General features: G+C 44.4%; 1 protein-coding gene across 1 annotated transcript in view; it reads right to left on the bottom strand.

Moving 5' to 3' along the window:
* LOC124716919 (acid phosphatase type 7-like) overlaps positions 1-27,653 on the bottom strand; it is a 186,348-nt gene that overhangs the window by 68,794 nt on the left and 89,901 nt on the right. The window contains exon 5 of the mRNA XM_047243490.1: positions 19,967-20,205. Within this exon, the coding sequence (XP_047099446.1) occupies positions 19,967-20,205 (239 nt within the window). The remainder of the gene's footprint in view (positions 1-19,966; positions 20,206-27,653) is intronic.

The following is a 27,653-nucleotide window of genomic DNA, read 5'->3' as shown; positions in this document are numbered from 1 at the left end:
GATCTACAGGGGACATGCAGATCTCTAGCCCGTCTTCCAATCGCACCACAGCACTGACGTGCACTGCTCGAATAGTGCCGTCTGAGGATCACTTAACGACGGAATGGCACGCTACAGTCTGCGGCGATGAAAGTAGATACTGCCTGCCTGCAAGTGAAGTTCATTTGCACCTACAGTGTAGACTGGATGACCGTCGTCTCAGAGTTCACCTGTCGAAGAGACACTTGCCCCACTCCATTACAGTGTGGGGTGCTATAAGCTACAACACACTTTCACCTTTGGCGTTTCTCTAGGGGGACAATAAGCGGCACTCTCAACACGCAAAATGTTGTCAGACCCACCCTTTTGCCATTTTTGCAACAGGAAGGTGACGTGTCGTTATTCTTTATAACGCTCACTCACATTCTGCCCGTGCAATTTGACACGTTACTCACGATGTGCAGCAACTTTCCTGGCCGTCTCCAATCGAGTACGTGTCGGATACGACGGGCCAAGAAGTGACTCGCGCGAAATGTCGACTGACTACTCTTACAGAACTACACGTACAGATCGAGCGAGTGTGGCGTATCATGTCCTGGGACAGTATCCGACATTGCACGATCAACTGGATGCCAGAGAGTGAGAGAGAGTGAGAGAGTGAGAGAGTGAGAGAGAGAGAGAGAGAGAGAGAGAGAGAGAGAGAGAGAGAGAGAGAGAGAGCCTGAAATGTGGAGGCTACACCACACAACTAACGTGGGTGTTCGCGATGTGCACCAATACCTAGTATCTCAGAACTGCTCGTGATACTGCTCTGCAAATATAATCATTTAGTGTACTCTATATGCTCTGTTGCAATAATAAATCATAAATGAACTGGAAACCTCTAAAATGGTGTACTAATTTTCTTCTGGCAGTTTATATTAGAAGTTGACAAATTCCTCTTTTCAGAAAGATGTTTCTTGCTGTAGTCAATCTGCATCCTCCCTACTTGGGCCGTCATCCATTATCTTGCTGCTCAAACAACAAAACTCGAGTACTACTTTTAGTGTCTTATCTACATCTACATGGTTTACTCTGCAATTCACACTTAAGTGCCTGGCACAGGGTTCATCAAACCATTTTCATACTACTACTACCACTACTACTCTATCATTCCACTCTCAAATGGAGCGTGGGAAAAAGGAACACGTAAATCCTTCCATTCGAGCTCCGATTTCTCTCATTTTACCATGATGATCTTTTCTCCCCATGTAGGCGGGTGTCAATAAAATATTTTCGCATTCGGAAGAGAAAGTTGGTGATTGAAATTTCATAAATAGATCTTGACGCAAAAAAACTGCCTTTGTTTCAGTGACTGCCACACCAACTCACGTATCATATCAGTGATACTCTCACCCCTATTGCACGATAACACGAAATGGGCTGCCCTTCTTTGCACTTTTTCGATGTTCTCCATCAATCGTACATGGTAAGGATCCCACACTACACAGCAATATTCCAGCAGAGGATGGACAAGTATAATGTAGGCTGTTTCTTTAGCGGGTTTGTTGCATCTTCTAAGCATTCTGCCAAAAAAGCATAGTCTGTTTCGCCTTCCCCACAATATTATCTATGAGGTCTTTCCAATGTAAAGTTGCTCGTAATTGCAATTCCTAGGTATTTAGTCGAATTGACAGCCCTTAGATTTGAGAGATTTATCGTATACTCAAAATTTATTGGATTTCTTTTAGTACCCATTGGATGACCTCTTACTTCTCTTTGTTTAATGCCAATTGCTACTTTTCGCACCATACAGAAATTCTCTCTACATGATTTTGTAATTGGAATTGATCGTCTGATGATTTTACTAGACGGCAAACAATCTAAGGAGGCTGCTCAGATTATCACCTGGATCATTTATGTAAATCAGGAACAGCAAAGGGCCTATGATACTACCTTGTGGAATGCCAGATATCACTTCTGTTCTACTCTATGATTTACCGTCTATCACTACGAACTGTGGCCTCTCCGAGAGGAAATCACGAATCCAGTCACACAACTGAGATGATACTCCATATGAATGCAATTTTGTTAATAGTCGTTTGTGAGGAATGGTATCAAATGCCTTCTGGAAATCTAGGAATACGAAATCGATCCGAGATCCCTTGTCAACAGTACTCATTACTTCATGGGAATAAAGAGTTAGCTGTGCTGTACAAGAATGATATTTTTCTGAATCCATGTTGGTTATGTATCGATAAGTCATTTTCTTCAAGATGATTCACAATGTTCGAGTACAGTATATGCTCCAAAATCGTACTGCAAATTGAGGTCAGTTATATGGGTCTGTAATTCAATGGGTTACTCCTATTTCCTTTCTTGAATGTTGGTGTGACCTATGCTACTTTCCACTCTTTAGGAACAGACCCTTTTGTCAAGTGAGCAGTTGTATATGATTGCTAAGAAAGGCACTATTGTGTCTGCATACTCTGAAAGGAACCTGATTGCTATACCATCTGGACCGGAAGACTTTCCTTTCTTAAGTGATTTGAGTTGTTTCACAACACCTAAGACATCTACTTTTATGTCACTCATGCTAACAGTTTTTCTGGTTTCGAATTCTGGAATATTTACTTCATCTTCTTTCATGAAGGAATGATTGAAAACTGTATTTAGCAACTCTGCTTTAGTGGCATCATCACTGGTAACATTTCCGTTGCTATCGCGCAGTGACGGTATTGACTGTTTTTTGCCACTGGTATACTTTACATATGACCAGAATCTCTTTGGTTTTTCTACCATATTTTGAGACACTGTTTCATTGTGGAACCTATTAGAAGTATCTCACACTGATGTCCGCACTAAATTTCAAGCTTCCGTGAAACTTAGTCAGTCTTGGGGATTTTGCATTCTTCTGAATTTCGCATGCTTTTTTCTTTGCTTCTGCAACATTGTTCTGACTTGTTTTGTGTACCATGGTGGATCAGTGCTGTCTCTTATTAACTTATGTGGTATGAATATCTATTGCTGTCGATACTGTATCTTTGAATTTAAGCTGTATTAGGTCTATGCTTACATAATTAGCTTGGAAGGAATGGAGCCTCTCTCTTCGGAAGGCGTCAAGCGAATTTTTATCTGCTGTTTTAAATAGATATATTTTGCGTTTATTTTTAGTGGTTTTGGTTGATATGGTTTTGACCTTGTGTTCACTAATCCCTGTATCTGTCATGACGCTCTCTATTAGATCAGGATTATTTGTGGCCAAGAGGTCAAGTGTGTTCTCGCAACCATTTGCAATTCGTGTGGGCTCATGAACTAATCTTAGAAACTAATTTCCTCAGCATCATCTCGATCTGATTCTTCTACCTTCCATTACTCTCATTTTACTTCTGTTGACATTCATTTTAACAGTCTCTTTTCAAAATATTTTTCGCTCCGTTCAACTCTGAAATCCTTATCCGTGTTTCACAGAATTACAATGTCACCAGCAAACCTTAAACTTATTATTTCTTCTCGCTTAACTGTAATTTCCTTTGAAAATTTCTCCTTGGTTTCCTTCACAGCTTGCTCGAGATACAGATTGAATAACATGGCAAACAGGCAACTCTGTCTCATTCCTGCTTCCCTTTCATACCCTTTGACTCTTAAAATGCAGTCTGGTTTCTGTACAAGTTGCATGTAACATTTCATTTCACTCCCTGTATTTTATCCCAGCTGCCTTCAGAATTTCAAATAGTGTATTGCAGTCAACAATGTTAAATGCATTTGCTCAATCTGCAAATGCTACAAACACAGATTAGTCTTCCTGCAATCTGTTTTCTATAAGCCATAGGGTCAGTACTTCCTCGTATCATCTTCAGTTTCTCCTGAACCCAAACTGATCTTCCCTGTCGTTAGCTTCTATTAGTCTTCCTATTCTTCTATAAATAATACATAACAGTATTCTGCAACCTGGATTTCTGTAATTGTCCTGTAATATGCACTCCAGTCTTCTTCGGAAGAGTCAAAGTTTGACAGTATTTCACCTGTCTCATATCTGGCACACCAGGTGGAATAATTTTGACACAGTATATTCTCCCAAGGATATTAATATTTCCTAGAGTCCCAATGATATTAATATTTCCAAGAGAATGTCAACTACTCCAGGTTCCTTGTTTCAACTTTGATCACTCCCTACTCTGTCTAATTATTTTCGAAGTGTCATACCTTCCATCACACCTTTATCTACTTACCCTTTCCTTTCCATAGTATGGTCTTTAATTTTTCTCCTTTGTACATACTTTCTACATATATCACTTAGTTACTTATTACTGGTTTGCCACCTGAGCTGTAATACTGATATTTATACCGCTGCTCGTCTTTTCAAAGTTTTCTTCAATTTTCCTATATTTCCTTTCTAATGGCCAAATATGCTCCAACAACTTTGCTATTTTTCACTTTCTGCTAATCTCCTTTTTATATGTCTACATTTCCTTTGGCCGCCTCCTTTTGCTGGTTGCTTAAAGCTTCTTTTGAAACTTTTGAGAAGCTGTAGTTATTTCAAATTATCCAGGTCCCAACTCCTTAATTTGTAGCTTCAAAATTTTTTTCAGTTTCATATCTGGTTTGTAACCAATAAATTATGCTCAGATTCTAAGTCAACAACTGAAAATGTTTTCCAGTTTAAAATCTGGTTTCGAAATCTCTTCTTACCACTATAAAATCTGCTTGAAATCTTGCAGAGTCTCCACGATATCAATCACATTTACCACCTTCTGTCTCTTCATTAAAAAAATAAATAAATAATAAATAAAATAAATAAAAAATTAAAAATGTTTCCAATGATTATATTGCACTCTCTCTCTCTCTTTCTTTTTTTTTTGTTTTAGGGCGCACAACTACAATGGTCATTAGCGCCCAGACTAAGTTAGGAATGCACCGCGAGGCACAAGGTTAAAACAGCAACTAAAAGGGACAACACTATATAAGACGTAGTAACAGGCATAGGATTTTTTTTTAAAAAAAGGCATAATCAAATGTCCTTAGACAGGTTTGTCAAGTTGATAAAACGAAGAATGCGAGCAGCTGCTCCTAGGTCATCTGCTAAAATGGCATCCAGAGTACATGGCAGGCCAAGATCAAGACGCAGTGTATTAAAATTCGGACAGGACGTTAAAATGTGGCGGATCATCAGCAATTGCCCACATGGGCAGAACGGTGCCGGTGCAGCCGTCAGCAGATGGCGATGGCTCAACCAGCAGTGTCCAATTCATAACCGGGCCAAAACGACCTCCTTCCGCTGAGAAAGGCATGAGGAGGACGTCCAAGCCGCGGGAAGAGGTTTCAAGGCCCGAAGCTTGTTGTCCGTAAGTGCAGCCCAATCGGCATGCCGCAACGATAAAATGCGCCGACAAATGACCCTGCTACAATCTGATGAAGGGACACAACAAGAAGCTGTCCCAGGCTGGAGGACCGCAGCCTTGGCTGCGGCATCTGCAGCTTCATTCCCAGGGATACCTACATGGCCAGGAACCCACATAAAGCTAACCAGAGAACCGTCGTCCACCAGCTGCTGAAGAGAGCGTTGGATCCGGTGCACGAAAGGGTGAACCAGATACGGATCACTGAGGCTCTGGATGGTGCTCAAGAAATCGGAGCAGAAGACATAAGCAGAATGTCGGTGGCGGCAGATGTAAACAACAGCCTGGTAGAAGGCAAAGAGCTCAGCTGTGAAGACTGAACAATGGCCATGGAGCCGGTATTTTAAACTGTGTGCCCCGACAATAAAAGAACACCTGACCCCGTCACTGGTCTTAGAGCCATCTGCATAAATGAAGGTCATATTAATGAACTTCAAACGAAGTTCGACAAAACGGGAGTGGTAGACCGAACCGGGGGTAACCCCCTTTGGGAGCGAGCTGAGGTCAAGGTGAACGTGAACCTGAGCCTGGAGCCAAGGTGGCGTGTGGCTCTCGCCCACTCTAAAGGTTGCAGTGAATGAAAAATCAAGGTGTTGAAGGAGGCGATGAAAGCAAACTCCAGGGGGTAGCAGGGCAGAGACATACAACCCGTATTAACGGTCGAGAGAGTCGTCAAAAAAGGAATGATAAGATGGGTGGTCGGGCATTAACAAAGCAGTATATTGCGCCAGTAGGTGAGTGGCAATTCACCGGCTTCAGCATGAAGACTCTCGACGGGACTAGTATAAAACGCTCCAATTGCAAGACGTAAATCCCGATGTTGTATGGAGTTGAGGCGGCGTAAGATGGACGGCCGTGCAGAGGAGTATACGAAGCTCCCATAATCCAGCTTGGAGCAGACGATTGACCGATATAGGCGAAGTAGGATGGTTCGATCCGCTCCCCATGACATACCACTGGGAACACTGAGGACATTTAGAGAACGGGTACAACGGGCAGCCAAATATGACACATGTGGAGACCAGCTAAGTTTCCTGTCAAATGTAAGACCTAAAAATTTTGTTGTCTCCACGAATGGGAGAGCAACGGGACCGAGTCGTAAGGACGGTGGGAGAAACTCTTTCTAGCGTCAGAAGTTAATACAGACCATCTTCTCGGCAGAAAAACTGAAGCCATTGGCGACACTCCAGGAGTAAAGACGGTCAAGAGAACGCTGAAGACAGCGCTCCAGGAAGGAAACATGTACGCTGTGTGCTGCAATAGATGGTAAAATCATCCAGAAAAGGGAGCCCGATACATCAGCTGGGAGGCAATCCATTATTGGATTGATCGCTATGGCGAAGAGAGCGACGCTCAAAACTGAGCCTTGTGGCACCCCATTCTCCTGGCGAAAGGTGTCTGACAGGACAGAACCCACACGTACCCCGAACTGTCGATCCATTAAAAAGGAACGAATAAAAAGAGGGAGGAAACGCGAAGGCCCCATGTATGCATGGTGCGGAGAATGCCCGCCCTCCAACAGGTGTCTTACGCCTTCTCCAAATCAAAGAACACAGCCACGGTTGGGCACTTCCGCAAGAAGTTATTCATAATAAAGGTCGACAAGGTAACCAGATGGTCAACAGCAGAGCAGCGCCTACAAAATCCGCATTGTACATTGGTAAGTAGGCATCGAGATTCGAGCAGCCAAACCAAACGAGAGTTAACCATTCGCTCCATCGCCTTACAGACACAGCTAGTAAGTGAGATGGGTCGATAACTGGAAGGCAAGTACTTGTCCTTCCCCGGCTTAGGAATCGGTACAACAATAGACTCGCACCAGCATGCGGGAACATGTCCATCAACCCAGATGCAATTATAAGTATGAAGAAGGAAACCTTTACCCACAGGAGAAAGGTTCTTCAGCATCTGAATATGAATAGAATCAGGCCCTGGAGTGGAGGACCGTGACCGGGCAAGTGCATTTTCGAGTTCCCGCATGGTGAAAGGGGCATTATAACTTTCACGATTCGAGGAGCGGAAGTTAGGTGGCCTAGCCTCCCCTGCCTGTTTTCAGGGGAGGAAGGCAGGGCAGTAATGAGCGGAGCTCGAAACCTCTGCGAAAAAGCGGCCGAAGGCATTGGAGACATCCTCAGGGGCCACAAGGACGTCATTCGCGACCGTCAAGCCAGAAACTGGTGAGTGGACCTTAGTGCCAGATAGCCGGCGCAGGCTACCCCAGACAACAGAAGGAGTAAAACTATTGAAGGTGCTTGTGAAAGCAGCCCAGCTGGCTTTCTTGCTTTCTTTAATAATACGACGACACTATGCACGTAATCGTTTATAAGTGATACAATTCGCCACTGTAGGGTGGCGTTTAAAGGTGCGTAAAGCACGTTGACGAGCACGTAAAGCGTCTCTACATGCTGCGGTCCACCAGGGGACTGGTACGCGACATGGAGAAAAAGTAAAAAAGTAGTGTGAGGGATGGAATATTCAGCAGCAGTGAGAATGACTTCCGTGAGATGTGCGGCCTGACTATCGCAGCTTGTGAAGGTTTGATCCTGAAAGGTCGCCCTGGAAGAGAAGAGCCCCCAGTCTGCTTTGGAGATGTTCCAACTAGTTGAGCACGGAGAGGGGGTATTATGCAGGAGATAGATAACACACGGGAAGTGGTCGCTCGAATATGTATCAGAAAGTGCATACCACTCAAACCGGCATGCAAGTTGGGTAGTACATATAGAGAGGTCTAAATGGGAATAGGTGTGAGATGTGTCCGAAAGAAAAGTAGGGGCGCCAGTATTGAGGCAGACAAGATTCAGCTGGTTGAAAAGGTCTGCTAACAGGGAGCCCCTCGAGCAGGATGCTGGAAGCTCCAAAGGGGATGGTGGGCATTGAAGTCTCCAGTTAACAAAAATGGTGCAGGTAGCTGAGCAATAAGTTGAATCGTGTCTGCCCTGGTAACGGCAGACGATGACGGAGTGTAAACGGTACAAATGGAAAATGTAAAAGTGGGGAGAGTAATTCGGACAGCAACTGCCTGCAGGCCGGTGTGCAATGTGATGGGATCGTAGTAAATATCATCCCGGACCAGCAACATAACGCCTCCATGAGCCGGAATACCTGCCACAGGGGGTAGGTCAAAATGCACAGAGGTGTAGTGTGCCAAGGCAATTTGATCGCATGGGCCTAGCTTCGTTTCCTGGAGGGCTATGACGAGCGGACGGTGCAAGCGGAGCAGCAACTTCAAGTCCTCTCGGTTGGAGTGAATGCTGCGAATATTCCAGTGAATAAGTGCCATCGTGAGAAGAAAAGGAAGATGAAAGGAGGGGTCACCTCGAAGGCCGCTGAGGGCCTGGCTTCGAGCGAGCACTGCCGCCGCTATCAGTAGGCGGACAGTCATTGTTCATTGGTTCTATAGGTTCATCGGCCATCTTGTTAAGATGGCCGAGACGGGGAGCTTCCTCTGCAGGTGAACAGCCAGATGTTTGGCTACCAGCAGTGAGGCCAGGCGAAACGGATGACGGCCTGGGGCGGCAATCGCTGGGTGGCGCAGGAGAAGAAATGCGCCGTGGCGGAGAAGGAGAACTTTGCTTCCTATGAGCCTTCTTGGGAGGTCGTTTAGTGGAAGTACTGGTTGATGGCTGGGAGTTCGGGGTACGTAGGAAGTCTGCACGGGACGGTTCCTTCTTGAAGGCCCGTGCATCTGACTTCTGGGTCTTCATCTTGGCAGAAGCTGATGAAGGTGCTTGTGTCTGAGGGGTGACGGGAGGAAGAGGAGACGTCGACCACGCGATCTTAGCACTGGCCTAACGGACAACCGTAGTGCTGAAGGTCAGGTCGCATGTCTGCGTCGCCACCTCCCTGGTAGTCCGAGGAGAGGCGAGGACAGTACTGTATTTCCCCGCTGGGAGCAGCGTGGGCTTCCTACTAGCAAATAGCTTGCAAGCAGCCGAGGTGGACACTTTCTCTTTGACCCGAATTTCTTGGATACAGCGTTCTTCCTTGTAGATGGGACAGTCGCGGGAGGACACTGCATGGTCACCCTGACAGTTCACACAAAGAGGAGACGGAGGTGGACAGTCACCCTCATGGGCATCCCTGCCACAAGTGACTCATTTAGCCGCATTGGAACAAGACTGGTGGGTGTGGTTAAAATGCTGACACTGGTAGCAACGCGTAGGTGTCGGGACATAGGGGCGAACAGAAATAGCCTCGTAGCCCGCTTTGATGCGCGACGGCAGCTGAACACTATCAAAGGTCAAGAGAAGTGTCCGGGTCGGTACAAGGTCATTGTTGACCTTTTTCATGAGGCTATGGACAGCCGTCACGCCCTGCTCAGCGAGGAAAGACTGAATCTCCTCGTCAGTCAATCCGTCGAGTGATCTAGTATATACCACACCACGAGACGAATTCAAAGTGCGGTGAGCCTCCACCCAGACAGGGAACGTGTACAGGAGTGCGGCCCGAAGCAGTTTTTGTGCCTGAAAGGCACTCTCAGTTTCTAGTAACAAGGTACCTTTACGCAACCTGGTACACGACTTGACAGATCCGGCTATGGCATCTACGCCCTTCTGGATAACTAAAGGGTTGACAGAGGAAAAATCCTTTCCATCCTCAGATCGAGAAACTACAAGGAACTGTGGGGCAGGTGGTAGTACTTTTGTCACTGGTGGCTGGTCAAGTTTCTGTTTGTGGGCATAAGTCGAGAGAGAAGAAGAAGAGAAATCCATTGCGGAGGAATCCCCCATGATTGCCAGTGTCTCAGATGGGGCGCTCCTTCCTTGTGGGGACCCTCTCAGAGGGCACTCCTGCCTTAGGTGAATGTTTACACCTCAGGTCACACCTCCCGAGAAACAGACGGAGGGACCAATCGGCATGGTCAGAAGCTATCAGCTCAGGCAATCACCCCTCCCTGGGCCTGGCCTTTACCAGGGGGTACGTGCGTGCCTACTTGTCTACCCAGGGCGGGGAATTACGCGTTACCCCGTCACCGGCTACGCGTGCGAACGTGTGGGTCGGCCTTCAGGCACGCACAGGGAGGAAGGAAGAAGAGGAAAAAGAAGGGAGACAGGGAGAGAGAGGACAGACTGTCTCAAACGACGAGGCGGAGACCAGAGAAGGCAAGGAGAAGAAGGCAAGGGAAAGAGTAAGTAAGACAGTGCGATGGAGAAGAACAAAGAAAAGAACCAACCAAAGGAAGGAAGAAACGAGAAGAAGTGAAAAACAAAAATTACCGCAAATATAGGTTGTGGAACTGTCCGTCTCCGGACGCAGGCGCTAACGACCCCCTTGAGGGGGAGGGACTCCTGTCAGTCGCCTCTTACGACAGGCAGGAATACCTCGGGGCTATTCTAACCCCCGGACCCGCAGGGGGGATATTGCACTCTGTGCAACATTATACCAGATGTGTTCCTGTTTCATTTCCTTTCCCCAGGCTGTACTGGTCTATTTCCTGTTCCCTTGGTTTTCATTGTATTGAATTCCAGTTGCCCATCACAATTAAATTGGACATCAAGTATCACCTATGACGGGCAGTCAAATGAACACCGAACAGCCACCACAACAAAAGCATGGAATAGTTCCATTCAAAAGTAATCACCACATGCATAAAGACATTTGTCCAACTGGTAGACGAGACGATCAATTTCTGTTTTGTAGAACACAGTCTGCTGCTGACATCCACAACTGACCCGCTCTTGCACTTCCTTGTCTGACAAACTGATGTCCACGCACGTCTTTCTTCACGTCGCCAACAAGTGAAAATCACAAAGTGAAAGATCTGTGCTGTACGGAGGATGTTGCAGTGTTTGCCAACCGAATTGCTGAAATTTAGCCTTTGTCCAACTAGCAATGTGGGTGCGGGCATTGCTGTGCAACAGATAATTCTGCCCGAAAATATAGCTGTTCTTTTTGACTTCACAGTGCACTGCAATTTCTGGAAAGTGACTTCACAGCACTGCGCACTGACTGTAGTTTTGCACTCCAGGACCTCGGTGAGCAGAAAGCACCTGCAGGGGAGCTGGGTCGTCTAGACCTCACTGGAACTTGCGTGAACAGCTTTGGACTTCTTTGGCAGGGGAGATGTGGTACGTTTCCACTGTCAGCTTTGCCATTTGCCCTCGGGCTGTCTGAATTCTGTCAGTTTTAATGCACGTAGTGATTACTTTCGAATCGAAACATTCTTCGGTCCTTTTATAGTAAGTGTTTGGTTTTCATTTGATTGCTCCTTTTATATTTACATTGTGTGGAGAAAAACTAAAAGATATGGAAAATGTGTATCAAGTGAAGATGCAGCCCAACTACTTTTGTTAACTGGAGAGAAGCCATTTTCCTGCATCTGGTTAGTTTTATTTGCAGGCAAATTGTTTTATTAGTAATAAGCTAATTCCCCTTCAGTATTAATAACTACATCACATGGAAAAGTTTTGTAGTTCTGTTTATCAGCATGTTATTATCCACATATCAATGTGGAAGAGGTCCATCTGTATTGTGACCCAGACTCCCACTGAATGCTGCAATGGCATATATCATAGGTGAAAGGTTCTACAAGCTGGTTTCTAAAATATATTAATTAAAATTATTATGTCTTACCTAGACCTTAATCAGCACAATCACCTTCAAAGTAGCCCCCTTGTGGGTGAACACATTGATTCCAATGTTTCTGCCTGTGTTTGAGTGAATCCTTTGTTACATTGTGATTCTGCTCGAATCTTTTCCACAGTATCAAATCTTTGCCCCTCCAACTGTACTTTCATCTCAGGGAGGAAGAAATAGTCACACGGAGGCTAGTGTAGTGACTACAGCAGCCGGGAAACGACACTCATCTCACTTTCAGACAACAATTCCTGAACAGTTGAGGCCGTTATGTGATTGTACAATGTAAAGGTAGAACACTCAGTCACTCATACACCACTTCTACAGACGTTTCCTCCTCGTGTCCTCCCTAAATCTCTTTAGATAACCACGGACTTAATGATACTCTTAACTAGCTAAGCTTGTTTTGGGCCAAAGCGAAGAACAACTCTTCCACCGTGACTGCTGCTACTCAGTTTCATTGCCATACACGGAACTTTCATCGCTTGTGATGATCTCTGAAAGAATGTTTGGATTGTTTTGAAGCAGCTATGTAAGTTCCATGCAGACTTTCACATGATGTTGCTTCTGATCATCTTGAAGCAGAATGTCACAAATTTAATTGCAAGCTTTCTCTTGGTCATTTTTCCTGACAATACATTCACATGTATCACAACTTATTCCCAAAGAGTTGCAGAAATCTTGCACAATCACACCTCTCACATTTTGAACATTTCCTGGTGTGACACCAGACAATGATCTCGCGGAATAACGGTTGTCACCAATCTATTTTCATCTATTTTTGAAGTGCTTGCCTCAGTGTCGTCAACCGGTGCACACACCACTCCAAGCAAAGCAAGCAGATGTTAGACAGTTGGCACTAACAAGTGTCAGTCAAGCGGTGTGCACTAGCTTCTAATGGAAGGCCAACAAGAGAGCAACGCCTCCAGGAAGTGCACGCAGTGGCACTATTTACATACCGCACTGAGAGTCTGGACTTGGCCTCGTGTTAACCCTCGAGCTAGCTTCCTCAAGTTCTTGTGGAACTTCAATTACTGTGTTCTTAGTATATGCCAATCACCTGGACTTGGTCTGCTCCCAAGATTTACGGGTCTGATTCCAGTGAGACAAGCCGTACCACCAGATCTAGCATATTCACATATCTTGTTGCTGTTTTGTCACCGAGTTAAGTATATTTCCATAATAAAGATCTCTGTGTGTGCCCACAATTGGTGTTCTGTCTGCTTGACAACAGCAGAATTCCATCTCGCAAAACTTCCACAGTTTGTAAGTCAGTGTCTGACCTAGTGTTATCTCCAAAAGCTTGCTGCAACATTTTGAGTGTTTCTGCAGCAATCTATTCAAGTTCAAAACACACTGCTCTTTCAAGTCAGCCATCACTAAAACAAGAATCAAGGAAACATGACAATGGCAGTATGCTTACCAACTAGCCAAACCACTCAGCTTGCAGTCCTCTGCATACTACTAAAGAAGGATGAATGGAGAGATACTGAAATATGCTCACTATTTTTTATTTACTTAAATTTGGCATATTTTGTGACAGTACCTTTTCCGTTAAATGTTTACAAGGCGATATTTGTCTTGGCTTCAGTTGTCTAGTGGAAGTACGATTCCCTTATGCAGTTTTGTCGGCTGCAGAATTGACCTGGTTCAATGCGTTTGCCTCATTTTTGGTGCTTCAAATACCATTTCTTCGAATGTGGTTTCTTCTTAAAGTTTATATAAAAAAAATAGTAACATAATTCATTTTTTTTCCACTAACAAATATTTATGACGGCGACCTGCACATTGTTCTACTGTCAACACACACCAAGAGTTAACTGCCGACTGACTACAGTCAAAGATGACTCCAGCGTCAAAGACATTTTACACAACACACCAGCTTCCACTTGTAACCAGTCTCTTCGATATTCTTCATCACATCTACTAACAGTAATCAATATGCTGTCACTCTCAAAAATATAAGTAAATTAACATAAGGCAAATTACAATAAAAAAAATTCTGACAAAAATATAAGAAAACATTTACAATTTGGTATCGACAAATCCGGTAGAAAATAACATCTCCCAGATCCATTATAATACCTAGTGGTGTTTCAGTGAACTTTTAAACACTCTCATGAAAAACACAAATTTCGGAAAATTTGGATATTGTTTCATATATCAGGAACGAAAAAAACGGAACCCACGGAAAGTCTGGTCAGTGTACCAGCACACACAATATGAAGGCCGATTGACAAAGACTGAAGCTTATTTTTTCACAGGTGTTTATTACTGTTTCAACATTTACTCCCCTCTTACTCAAATGCACTTTTTATAGTGACTCTGCCAGACCTCGAATACACGATGCACCCCATTCTTTGTCAGGTCATAGACAATCGCCTCATTTTTCTCGAGCACTGCTTCGCAGTCGTCATACCGAATGCTCTGAAGCTTTGCCTTTAGTAATGGGAATAAAAAAAAAAATATCAAAGGGTGCAAGGTTGAGACTATAAGATAGATGGAGTACACAGGCAATGTCTAATTGAGCCAGAAACTGCACGGCTCGATTTGCAACTCGAGATCTCACACTGTTACGATAAAGACACTACCTAGTCCGAGAAAGTTCTGGTAATTTCCTTGCAATGTGCTTCCTGAGTTTAGCCAATACTGACTGATATATAGTATGCTGCTGTAACGGTAGTGTACGGGGGAGGTGCTTGCAGGTAAATCGTTCCATTGTATACAAAAAATGTGATCACCATCACTTTCCTTGCATATGGATCAGCTTTCACCTTTGTTGGAGCACGTGGTTATTTCAGCACTGTGCTAAGCCTGTTTTCCTTCAGGATCATAAGGACACCAGCAATAATCGATTCCAGAAACACATCCCCTCCATCAGCGGAAAGATGCGGCTTTTCTCCATTTGCACATTCTTTTGTTCAGGAGTCAACAGAAATGGCACCCAATGGGCACAAACATGGGTCATAAGGATACTGCCATATGAAATTCTCAATACTTCAATTAGATTACGTACTGTTACTTGCCGATCCTCACAGACAATCACAGCAGCTGTGTTGATGTTGACTTCATTCATAGAAGAAGCTAAAATATCAGGTCCACCTTGCTTAACAGACAAGTTGGCCTTCCTTGAAATCCTCTAACTACCTAAACACTGTTGCATGATGATGATGATGATGATTATGTGCAGCTTCACCATCACTTGTTGCAGGTTTTTGCAAGTCTCAGGGGCTGTACAGTTTAAACGAACACAGAATTTTATTGCGCCGTACTGGTCCTCTTGCGTCACCTCCATTGTTTGGTACGAGAAATGCGAAAAGTATCTACAAACACGAACATTACTACCAACCTACTGATGCGAGAATGCTGCCACCTATGGACATTATACATAAAAACCCGCTCTTTTCAAATATTCACAGTATAGATAGGAGACTATCATGGAAGCTACAGAATAAAATCAGTCTCAGTCTTTGTTAGTCAGCCTTCACATATTCCCTTAAAATGTGCCAGCATATTTCAATGTCGATCAAGCAGTTTGTGTTCTTATTTCAAGATGTATATCAATGTCACAAGGCTACGAAAATTTTACTTTTGGCAACAATAGGAGAGGTGAGTTCTGATGTTAACTTCTATTAAAATGGCTACTAAAGAATTAAAGAATGGATGTGGAGGACCATCACTAGTTAAAAAATGCAAGTGTCCTGTGCAGTGTCATTTTTCGCAAAGCGTCACAAGTGTAGATATTTGGGTAAGCACATCACAAATTGGTGTGTTAGTCAAGAAAGCATCGGACTGAGAAGGAAAGATAAGGTGCAAGTCACTACCAAGCTGGTACATCGTCACATCTCAAATGTGGCATCTAAGCTATGATCTGACTTGTCCGTGTTCTCACATGTGAAGTTTCAGAGACGAGCCATTTTGAGATAAAAGTTTTATGGGTGTGGTATCACGAGTTTCACAATACAAAAACTTATACTGGTTGAACCAACATTTTGCTCACAGTTAAGGTGGCCTTCTACTGTACACCCTGAAGGAGGCCACTGTAACTGTGGCCGAAACAGTTGTTTCACCAGTATAGTCACAATATGGCTTAGTACTACACCCAGAAACCTTTTATGTCAACTGCCACTGGCAGCGGAAGCCAACATAAACAAAATATAGAAAAAGATTCTACGAGCAACATTTTCACTAGCAGCCCCACGTGCTGAAGTCCACACTTAACAAAATGAAGTGCTGAAGTATATAATTTTACATTGTATGGGTTATAACAATGTTGTCAGTAGTGTTGTGCTTTTTTATGTGCCCAATTTGTTTGTCTATTCTGACTTCCATTGTATAGTTGACTACTGCATTTCACCACCTGAAATACAAGTAGTTTCTCCAGTTCTCAACAGCAGCATAAGCATAAAGTAGGTCCTTTATTTTCATGTTATGGTTTTACTGGTTGTGATCAGCATGACCACATTTACTTTAAAAGTAAAGTTTATTGCAGTCAAACGTTTTCTTACCAGTCATTATAAATATCCCAATAAAAACATTAACCAACCAAGAATAAGTACAAAAATATTACACTGATAAATTACAAATATATAAAATATATACAAATACATGACATTTAAGTGTTTTTTTTATGTAGTTTGGTAATATACTTTTGTAGTTTATCACTGTAATATTTCTTAACTTATACTTGTAATACTCTTTCTTAATCTTCTATAGCACTACTGAAAATGAGTATGAGTTATAAACTGACACTAGTTTAGTCACTCAAACATTTTATATGAGTATCTGACTGTAAAAGGACACACACCTCTCTCTCTCTCTCTCTCTCTCTCTCTCTCTCTCTCTCTCTCTCTCACACACACACACACACACACACACACACACACACACACACACACACACACACACACACACACACACACACACACACACACACATATGCACGCACGTACGTACGCACACGCCATCTCTGGCAGCTCTGACCAGAATGCAACTGTTATGTGGAATGGAAGCAGCAATCTGGAGGGAGTGGGGAAGGGGAAGGGATAGCCACGAACAGGTGTGGGGAGAGCAAAATGCTGTCTGGCAGAGTGTGCAGGGACAAGACTGCCGACAGGCGCAGGATAGAGAGGCAGTGGGATACCGGGGTGGGGAAGACTAGGGGGAACGGAATGAAAACCATCTCTACCCGCTCCACAAGATACAGTCACTGTGAAATCCCTGCTCCATACATCAAATCTCTGAAACTGAATCCCTTGCTCTCTAGCACATGGAGGAGCATCCCAGACACCACCTTCACCTTCATATGTTATCCAACCTGCTGACATCCTACTGCCATATCGGGGCACCACTATCCGACCAGTACTTACCACAGTGTTGTTTCTCCTCAACCACTTGCAGCACCCAAACCCTGCCTAACTGACCTTTCCAACTTTCCACGAACCCCCAGAACTCCCAACCAACACTCCACTAAAGCCAGAGCCAAAACATTCCCATAATGTTGTTGTTAACCTTTCCACCAAACCCCTCAGCCCCACAAAAGTTTTACATCTATCCAAAGGACTCATCTTTAGCTCTACACTCAGATTTAACCATTCTGGACTTAAAGACCTTCTCCCTATGCCTACAATGGAAACACTTCTTTGCCACGAATCCCTTAAACCAAAGCTAACCTGATTGCAACATTGAACCCTGCCTCTCCCAGTTCATACCACCATCCAACCATGACCTCCTCCCCCCCCCCCCCCCCCCCCAATCGCTGATCACCTTACAGGAATTCCTTACCTCCAACTAAGCCTCACCATCCTTCCCCGGGCCCTTCCTCAGAACACCAACCTTTCAGCAGAAGAAAGAACAGCCATACGCAGCCTCAAAACCAATCCTGATCCAATCATCCTACCTGCAGGCAATGGTTCCACCACTGTTATGAATCACAGTGAATACCTAGTGGATGGCTTCTGCTAATCATTTGACTCATCCACCTACAAACTTTGCCAGAGTGATCCCATCCCAGAAGTCCAACATAGCCCCCAATCCCTGCTTAAATCCTTAGCACCTTCCCAGAACCTCTCCCTGGAATCAATTTCCCTTCTCATCCCTATGGCACACTGCACACCCACCTTATACATGCTCCTCAAATCTACAAACCCGACAAACCTGGATGGCACATAGTGGCTAATAATAGTCCCTCCACTGAAAGAATTTTGGCCCTCATTGACCAATACCTCCAACCTACTGCCAATAATATGGCCTCACGTGTCATAGATACCAACCACTTCCTTCACCGACTCTCCACCATCTCCACTCCTTTACCTCCTGGATACCTATTCATCACTGTTGACGTCATCTCCCTATACACCGACATCCCTGACGTCCACGATCTTACTGCTGTTTAACACTACCTTCACCAATGTCCTTCAGGCTCCAAACCCACTACCCCACTCCTCATACACCTTACTAACCTTATCCTAACTCACACCTACTTATCCTTTGAAGGGTAGTTATACAAATAAATCTGCAGCACAGCCAAGGGCATCCGAATGGCACCCTCCTGTGCAAACCTGTATATGGGCCATCTAGAGGAGACCTCCCTAGCCTCCCAAACTACCAAATCCCTTGTCTGGCTCAGGTTCATCGATGATAACTTCACGATCTGCACTCAGAGCATAGCACCCTACCTTCACAACCTTAACACCTCTCCCATCACTTCGCCTGGTCCTCCTCAACACAACATGCCCCCTCCGTAGACATTGACCTCTTGGGAGAAACAAGCTGCAGTACCCTTTGTGACCCAATACCCACCCAGACTGGAACAACCAAACCGCATCCTTTGCCAGGGCTCTGATAACCTATCATCGTGTCTCGAGAGGAGAGACATCCTAACCAACAACCTCCGAGCGAGATATGCCCAATGTACCCACCCAGCACTTCCTATTCCTGTCCTGCCCTGCCCCCCCCCCCCCCCCCCCCACACACACACCACCAGCTCTGCTGCTATCATTGCACAGTTTTTTATCCTGGTATGACTACCAACCAGCTGCCCACCAGGATGAAAGGCTGCCACCAAACTGTGACCAAGAGCAAAGTAGACTAATGTGTGGCACAATCTGCAGCTGAATATAACCTGCTTGATCTCAATGGCTGCTCCACACCCCAAGCCATCTTGGCCCACCACTAGCTTTCTGAAACAGTGCAGATGGGAGTTATCCTTACAACACATTCTCTACTCGCAAAATTACACTGGCCTCAATCTACTATAATGTACTGTCCCCAAACCATTTACCAAACTGTTTTCATACCCTTTGTCCTATCACTTCCTCCTTACTCTTGTCTCCCACCCTCTTCGTGTGCTGCCCTCTGCCAATGCACCTCCCCTTTTTTCACTCCATTCCCCCTGCCCCTTCCCACCTTCTTCCTCCACTGCCTCCCAACTTGCACCTCTTGGCAGTCCAGTCCCTGCACCCACTGCCTGATAACACTCTCCTCTCCCTTTACCTGTACACTGCTAACCCTTCCCTTTCCCCATCTCCTCCAGATTGCTGCTGCAGGGATATCGTGGTCACGTATGCGTTAGGTGTGCTTGCTTGTGTGAATGAATGTGTGTGTTTCTCTTTCTTTCTCTTTTTCGGATGAAGGCTGTGGCCGAAAGTTAATATGTACGAGTCTTTTAATTGTGCCTGTCTGCAAGTTAATAACTCAATGTGTTGTCCGTATGGTAAGTTTGCAATCTATCTTTTTCTTACATTGCTGATATTCAAAAAATATCATCGTTAAAAGATATCTGTAATGTATAGCACTTGTTTACTTCCCCTCCCCTTAATCCATACCTTTTTCTTCTTTTCTTTCTCTTCTCTTTCAAAACTAATACCAATATGCTTTAACACACTTTTACACACATCACATGTCCTCACGAATTTTCTCCACTTTGATCTCTTGTTATTTACACATTTACCACTTTTTTTTTCTTACTGACAGACCTTAATTAAAACAAAAAAAGACAGTGTAGGCCGACACGTTAAGTACAGTACCCTTACCCAGTCCATGTCGTACGCAAAGTCTCCAACGTGTAAGATACCGTCAGCACTCTGGTGCATCACTTCCTCTTGCAGATAGGGGAGCGACTTGGCATTTAGAGTGCCCATATCCCCTAGGACCAAAATGCGTGGGGCCCACTGAGCCGCGGAATCACCGCCCTCCGATGCTGGTGGAGATGGTGGTGTCTTGAAAGAGAACACTGGTGACCAGCCACCGTCTGAGCTGCCGACATGGTACACTGTAAAAGATACACAAACAGTGACCCAAATATGTCAAATGTCATGTAGACAACAATGGGGGAGGGGGGGGGGGGGAGGTAGAGTGGGAGTGGGAGAGCACTGCATACAGTGAGATACAAAGAATACATTATTAAATTTGTAAATGAAACATCTACGTACAAAGTGGCAGCAAGAGAAAACACATTTAAAATTAAGGAAATTTAGGAAACTTGCAAGCTTTTGGAGACATTGGCTCCTTCTGACAGAAGTGTAGGAGGGGAAAGAAGAGGGATGAAGGAAAAGGACTGGTGAGGTTTAGGAATTGACGAGAGTTATGGAAGAGTTGCCCAGAACCCCACATCAGAGGAAACTCAGAGGATAGGATGAGAAGGAAAGAGTATATTGGCACCATTTAGGGAATGGTGATAGTTACAGAAAAGTCACCCATAACCCTGGGGTGAGAGGGGACTTACTGGAGGGAATGAGCAGGAAAGGAAGACTACTGGTGATGTTTAGAAAATGCTGACTGTTATGGAATAATTGCCGAGAATCCTGGGTCAGTGGAGACAGAATGAGTCTTTCCTACTCATCGCATCCACTAAGTCTCCCCTGACTTAGTGTTCTGGGCAGCTCTTTCAATTCCCTAAACCCCACCATGCCTTTTCCTTCAAACCCCTTCCTTCCCCTTCAACCCATCTGACAGGACGAGGAGCCACTGGCTATGAAAGCTTGCACATTTCCTTGAATTTTCTGTGTGTTCTCTGCTGCCACTGTTTGGTGAGTAGACTTTTCACCTGTCAATCACATTACATGTTCAAAAACTGCTTATTTTCACAGATATATTACTAAATTTGTAAGTGGTTTGAAAGTCTACAGGGTGCAAAATTTAGCACACTAAGCTGGAACCTCCAGCAACAACAATGGCCTAACCTGTCTGGGTATCAAGTTAACAGTGCACGGATGATAGACACAAGAAAGTCATTCCACGCTGCGCCAAAGTTTAGCAACTGTAATGGCTAGCAAGTTATTAAATATCAGTCCCTTGGCAACTCACGACCAGATATTTTGAATGGGAGAGAGCCACGGAGAACAGGCTGGATCGCACAACAGTCGGATTCCTTCTGTATTTAAGTAGATCAGGACAGCGTGGACAATGTGTGATATTGCATGGGACACAAGAACTGGCCCGAATAAGTCAAACGTGATCAACTTATCAGCTATCTGAAAGAAGAGGTGATCATGATGTTTGCCCAGTGACACCACGTATCATTGTGTTATGTACTGGTCCCAAATGATCAAGAAAAAATGCCATCTGGCAACGTTTACTCTCCTCAGCACTGTAGGCAGAACTGGGACTCGTCTCTCAAGATATAGTGTTGTCATTCAGTCCCCTACCAAGGAACACCTCTCTCTCTGCTATTGCTTTAAGGGAAACCGCAACAACAGTCACCATGCTGACAATCCATGGGGTCTCTAGATATTGTCACACTGTAGGTATGAATATTTGTCTTGCTGCAAAGCAAACCATTTCCCTACTCAAAAGTATCTAAAGTGATCGTATAACCCTGTACAGCCAAGTTGATAATATTTCTGTCCTCTCGGGCATTTGTTGCGTGGGCTCACTGAAATCTCGCATGGTATTAAGTACTGGCATCCTAAATCCATTGGCTCCATATTTGCAAGGCAGTTCTGGAATCCAGATCAATGTAAGCTGCAATGTCATGGAACGATAAACAGCAGTCTTCATAGGTCACAGTCCTGCTGTTGTTGAATTCACTTTTCCCCTCTTACAAACAGCACAACATAAACAATCAACATTAAAATGCAATTTCTAAGTAAGAAAACAGCCTTTTTTGCTTTTCTTTTTTTTCCTCCTTATATACAGAATGTATATGGCATTCCTTCAGTGCTGTTCCACTGAAATGCTAATTATTTACATATACAAAATATATTGTATATCTCCTGCTAACTTTATATTTGTTGCAAGTAGTCTTCATGAAATTAATATTATAATATCCATCAGTTTATAATAGCCTCTGTAGTGGAGTGGTCGGTGTATCTGACTGCCATACACAGTGAAACCCAGCATTTACACTTTTTGAGGGACTAAAAAAAAAGAAGTGTAAAATGCGGGAAAATGTAAAATGTGGGAAATAGCACTTTAAGCTGTAAAAGTTACGTATAGGATACCCCCTTGTACTGTATGTATGATATATGCACATAACAGGCATCAAAAGAGTTGTCAGAGACTTGTTTATTATCTAATGAAGGTTTATTATCTAATAAAAACTGCTGACATAACTGGAACTGATAACTGTCTGGGAAGCAGGAACATTTGACTCAATTTCAAATGCCATTATCGATGTTTTTGAAAGGCTGCAGCTGTCATTCATTATTTAAATAATGAAATACTGCACTAGTAATGTATTTTTTTCATGCTTAGCACGACGTGTTTCGAGAATTTTTTCTCGTTGCCAAGTGAAAATATGTAAATAAGTATTTTGTAAGGTGTTTGAATGTGTGTTATGTTGTGTCTCTTTTACTGTAGTCAGGTACTGTACCTCACCAGTTATGCAGGGGGAAAACAAAAAAACAAAAACGAAAAAAAAACACACACACACACACACACACACACACACACACACACACACACACACTGTTTGTAAACACTGCACATGACAACAAGAATAAATTCTCTAAACAGGTTTTGCGAAGCATGAATAAAACACGTAACCGGCACTTTAAACTAAAAACCATTTGAGCAACACAAAGTGAATGACTGCATCAACTAGCGCTTCACATGGCCATTTGCCAAAACACTAAGTATGGTTCATCAGTGTTTGCACAGTAGAGGCAGTTTGGAAATGGTTGTGATTGGTCACGGTATCTTCATTCGAACGAACCTTGTTACTCACATCAGCCACCATGCCAAGTAGAGCTTGGTGGTGGTGGGAGATATGGCATGAATTGTTCCATCTTTTACATGTTTACCAGTTCAAATCCACTGAATAGGGTGCCCTGGTGTCAAGAAACTTAACCACGTAATATTTGTAAACATTACTGGATGACCAACATCATGTCAGCATCATTTTTTCGTAATGCTTAAATTGTGAGGAAATTATAAATATGTTGACACAAAATCAAGTGCAAATTAACATTGTGGGCATAGGAAATTTGACGGGACTGATAAAAAATGTCATAAATGACAGGAAAACATTAAAGCGGGGTTATACTGTATATGACCCAGGTTCACCTCTTTGTACTGTCAGGGATTTTTCCTTCGTGGGACAACGAACTGAGTACAAACAGCCTTGTGTTACCAATAGAGTAGTTACACTGTAACTCGTATGTTGACATACTTGTTATTATGGGTTTATTTATCTATTGGCACTTTTCATTTCTATTTCACTGTTGCTATTTGAGTTTACGTATTGTCATTTGAAGATAGTGAATGGAGCTGTGGAGGCTAGAAAACGGAGTGTCAAGCGCAGAAATCTGAATATTTCTTATATATTCTCCTGACTGAGTTAAGTACAGGGGTGACAGCAGCATAGGCAGTCAGAAACATTTGCGCCGTGTCTGAGGATAATACCACTGGACAGAGCACAGCAAGAAAATGGTTCTCACGTTTTAAGGAAGATCATTTTGATATTAGTGACTCCATGTTTAGGAAGACCTTAGGGGTTTGATGAAGATCATTTACATGCATTAATACACAAGGACCCATGTAAGTGTACTCAAGAACTGGCAAATGTGATGAACTGTGTTCATTCTACCATTGTGTGATATTTGCATGCAATGTGAAAGATTCAAAAAACAGGGTGTATGGTATTAGTGGCCTAAGCCAAAATCACAAAAATCAGCAGTTGCTGATGGGCATCTCTGCTTGCTCGTCATCAATTGGCTCGTGAACAACACCGACCATTCCTATCCTGTATTGTTACTGGTGATGAGAAATGGCGCCTGTATGCTAACGTAAGGAAAAAGCAACACCTGTGCCATTGCCAACAAGTGAAACATTTAGCAGACACAATTCAAGAACAATGACCAGGAAGACTGGATGAACCGATGTTACTTCACATAACACCCACTCACATTCTGCCAGACTGCCAAAAAACACTAAAGAGGAGTTGGGTTGAGACATAATTGAGACGTAATTCTGCACCCCGTTCTTCACCTGACCTTTCACACTCAGATTTTCACCTTCTCTGCTCTACTTTGCAACCTTACAGATATGTTCTTTCTGCAAGAAAATGTGCTCTGAACATGACTCGATAGGTTCTTTGCCTTGAAACCACACAGAATTGAAAAGTTACCCTAGTATTGGTAGACTGTTGTAAACAGGGACGGAGAGTATATTATTGATGACTAAAGTCTCTTATGTGTATGTATTGTGTTTATTAAACTTGTGGACAATTTCTACACACTTGTGCTCCAGCCCAATATAAAGGTTAAGGAAATTTGTAAGCTTTCAGAGCCAATGGCTCCTTCTGACAGAAGGGTTCAATGGGGAGGAAGAGCGATGAAGAAAAAAGATGGCATGGTTTACAAAAAGTTGCACAGAACTCTGGGTAATGATGGACTTACCGAATAGGATGAGACAGAAAGACTGTTTGCGGGAGACTGCACTAGACGAAATTTGAAAAGGATGACGGCCTGGGGCGGCAACTGCTGGGTGGCGCAGGAGAAGAAACACGCCGTGGCAGGAGAAGAACTTTCATCCCATGAGCCTTCCTGGAAGGTCGTTTAGTCGAAGTACTGGGCGATGGCTAGGAGTGCGGGGTACGTAAGAAGTCTTCATGGGACGTTTCCTTCTTGAAGGCCCGTACATCTGACTCCTGGGCCTTGGTCTTGGCAGAAGATGATGAAGATGCTTGTGTCTTAGGGGCGACAGGAGGAAGAGGAGACGCTGACCGGGCGATCTTATCACTGGGCGAATGGACGACCGTAGCACTAAAGGTCAGATCGCATGTCTGCGTCAATACCTCCCTGGTAGGCTGAGGACGGTACTGTATTTCCCCGCTGGGAGCACCGTGGGCTTCCTACTACGAAAAAGATTGCGAGCAGCTGAGGTGGACACTTTCTCTTTGACCCGAATTTCCTGTATACAGCGTTCATTCTTGCAGATGGGACAGTCACGAGAGGACGCTGCATGGTCACCCTAACAGTTCACGCAATGAGGAGACGGAGGTGGACAGTCACCCTCATGGGCGTCCCTGCCACAAGTGACGCATTTAGCCGCATTAGAGCAAGACTGGCGGGTGTGGTTAAAACGCTGACACTGTTAGCAGCGCGTAGGTGTCAGGACATATGGGCAAACAGAAATAACCTCACAGCCCGCTTTGATGTGCGACGGCAGCTGAACACTATCAAAGGTCAAGGAAAGCGTCCGGGTCGGTACAAGGTCATTGTCGACCTTTTTCATGACCCTATGGACAGCCGTCAAGCCCTGCTCAACGAGGAAAGACAAAGACTCAATCTCCTCGTCAGTCAATCCGTCGAGTGATCTAGTAGATACCACACCACATGACGAATTCAGAGTGTGGTGAGCCTCCACCCGGACAGGGAACATGTACAGGAGTGTGGCCCGAAGGAGTTTTTTGCCTGAAAGGCGCTCTCAGTTTCCAACAACAAGGTACCGTTACACATCCTGGACAAGACTTGACAGATCCGGCTATGGCATCTACGCCCTTCTGAATAATGAAAGGGTCGACAGATGAAAAATCCTTTCCGTCCTCAGATCCAGAAACTACGAGGAACTTTGGGGCAGGTGGTAGTACTTTTGTCACTGGTGGCAGGTCAAGTTTCCGGTTGTGGGCAGACGTCGAGAGAGAAGAAGAAGATAAATCCAATGTGGATGAACCCCCCACGATTGCCAGTGTCTCCGATGGCATGTTCCTTTCTTGTGGGGACCCTCTCGGAGGGCGCTCCCGCCTTGGGTGAATGTTTACACCTCAGGTCACACCTCCCGAGAAACGGATGGAGGAACCAATCGGCACGGTCGGAAGGTGTCAGCTCGGGCAATCACCCCTCCCCGGCCTGGCCTTTACCAAGGGGTACGCACGGGCCCTACTTGTCTACCCAGGGTGGCGAATTACGCTTTATCCCATCAGCGGCTACACGTGCGAACACATGGGTCGGCCTTCAGGCACACACAGGGAGGAAAGAAGAATAGGAAAACAAGGGGAGAGAGGAAAAGAAAGGACAGACTGTCTCAAACGCCGAGGCAGATACCATAGGGTGGACAAGAAGGCAAGGAGAAGGTGGCAAGGTAAAAAGTAAGGAATACAGTGAGAGAGACCAGATACAAGAGAGAAAGTGGGGGTGGTAGGGGCACACATTGAGAAAACCAGATGGATCCATCAAAAGGGGGGAACAACAACAACAACAACAAAAACATTGGAATGAAATCCCTAGGAAACAAGGAAGAGAGGAAGAGATAGGGGCACATGGAAGAGGACAGTGCAAAGGGAAGTAAAAAGAGTTGGAAAGACCTGGGCAGAATTGAGGCAAATAGTCAAAGTCAAAGTCAAGCACTGGCAAAGAGCAGCAAACAAAGAGGTTGGAAGATGAGAATGGGGAGGAGGTGAGAGAACAGAGGGTGTGGACTGTTGGCTGGAAGGAGTGGGGACAAATGTTGCCGTAGGTCGAGGCGGGATAATTTTGGGATTGTAGAATGTGCTGTAAGGATAACTTTCATCTGTGTTGTTTGGAAAAGCAGGTGGTGAAGGGGAGCATCCGGATGGCTTGAGTAATAAAGCAGCAATTGAAATAGAGCATTTCATATGCATGTTATGCCAAAGGGTGGTCTACTATGATTTTTTCCACAGTTTTGCAGTGGGCATCCATCCAGGTGGTATCCATACCAATATAAAAAAACTGTGCAACGATTGCAGTAGAGCTGGTATATGACATGGCTGCTTTCAAGCCTCTCATGGATTAGGATAAGCCTGTGACAGGACTGGAATAGGAAGTGCTGGGTGGGTGGATTATTCTTGTCTTGCACCTGAATCTGCCACAGGGATATGACCCTTGTGGCAAGGGGAGTGGCATAGGAATAAACTAGGATGTCGTGGAGGTCGGGTAGGTGACGGAACACCAGTTTACATGGGGTGGGAAGGATCTCGGGTATGATGCCTCTGATTTTAGGGCTTGGTGATAGGTAATCAAAGATTTTGGGAAGCATATAGAAGGTGAGTGCGCAGGGTGTCAGAGGCGAGGTGGGAAATGGATTCAGAGGAGAGGTTCTGAGAAGGGACTAAGGCTGGAACAACTGAAACACATACTATGCCAGGTCTTTGATTACCTATGATGACTGCAGCCGTGAGTGCGTGAGGTACGCTCGATTGTGTGAATGAATGTCAGTGTGTGTCTTTTTCTGACATGCTAAGGCCAAAAGCTAATGTATAAGTGTTCTTTAACTGTGCCTGTCAGCAACTCAACATGTATCTTTATGGTAAGTAGCAAT

Source organism: Schistocerca piceifrons, chromosome 9 (genome assembly GCF_021461385.2).
Source record: "Schistocerca piceifrons isolate TAMUIC-IGC-003096 chromosome 9, iqSchPice1.1, whole genome shotgun sequence".
Classification (NCBI taxonomy): Eukaryota; Metazoa; Arthropoda; class Insecta; order Orthoptera; family Acrididae; genus Schistocerca; species Schistocerca piceifrons.
The sequence above is the reverse complement of the archived record's forward strand: the minus strand, read 5'-3'. Positions and strand labels throughout refer to the sequence as shown.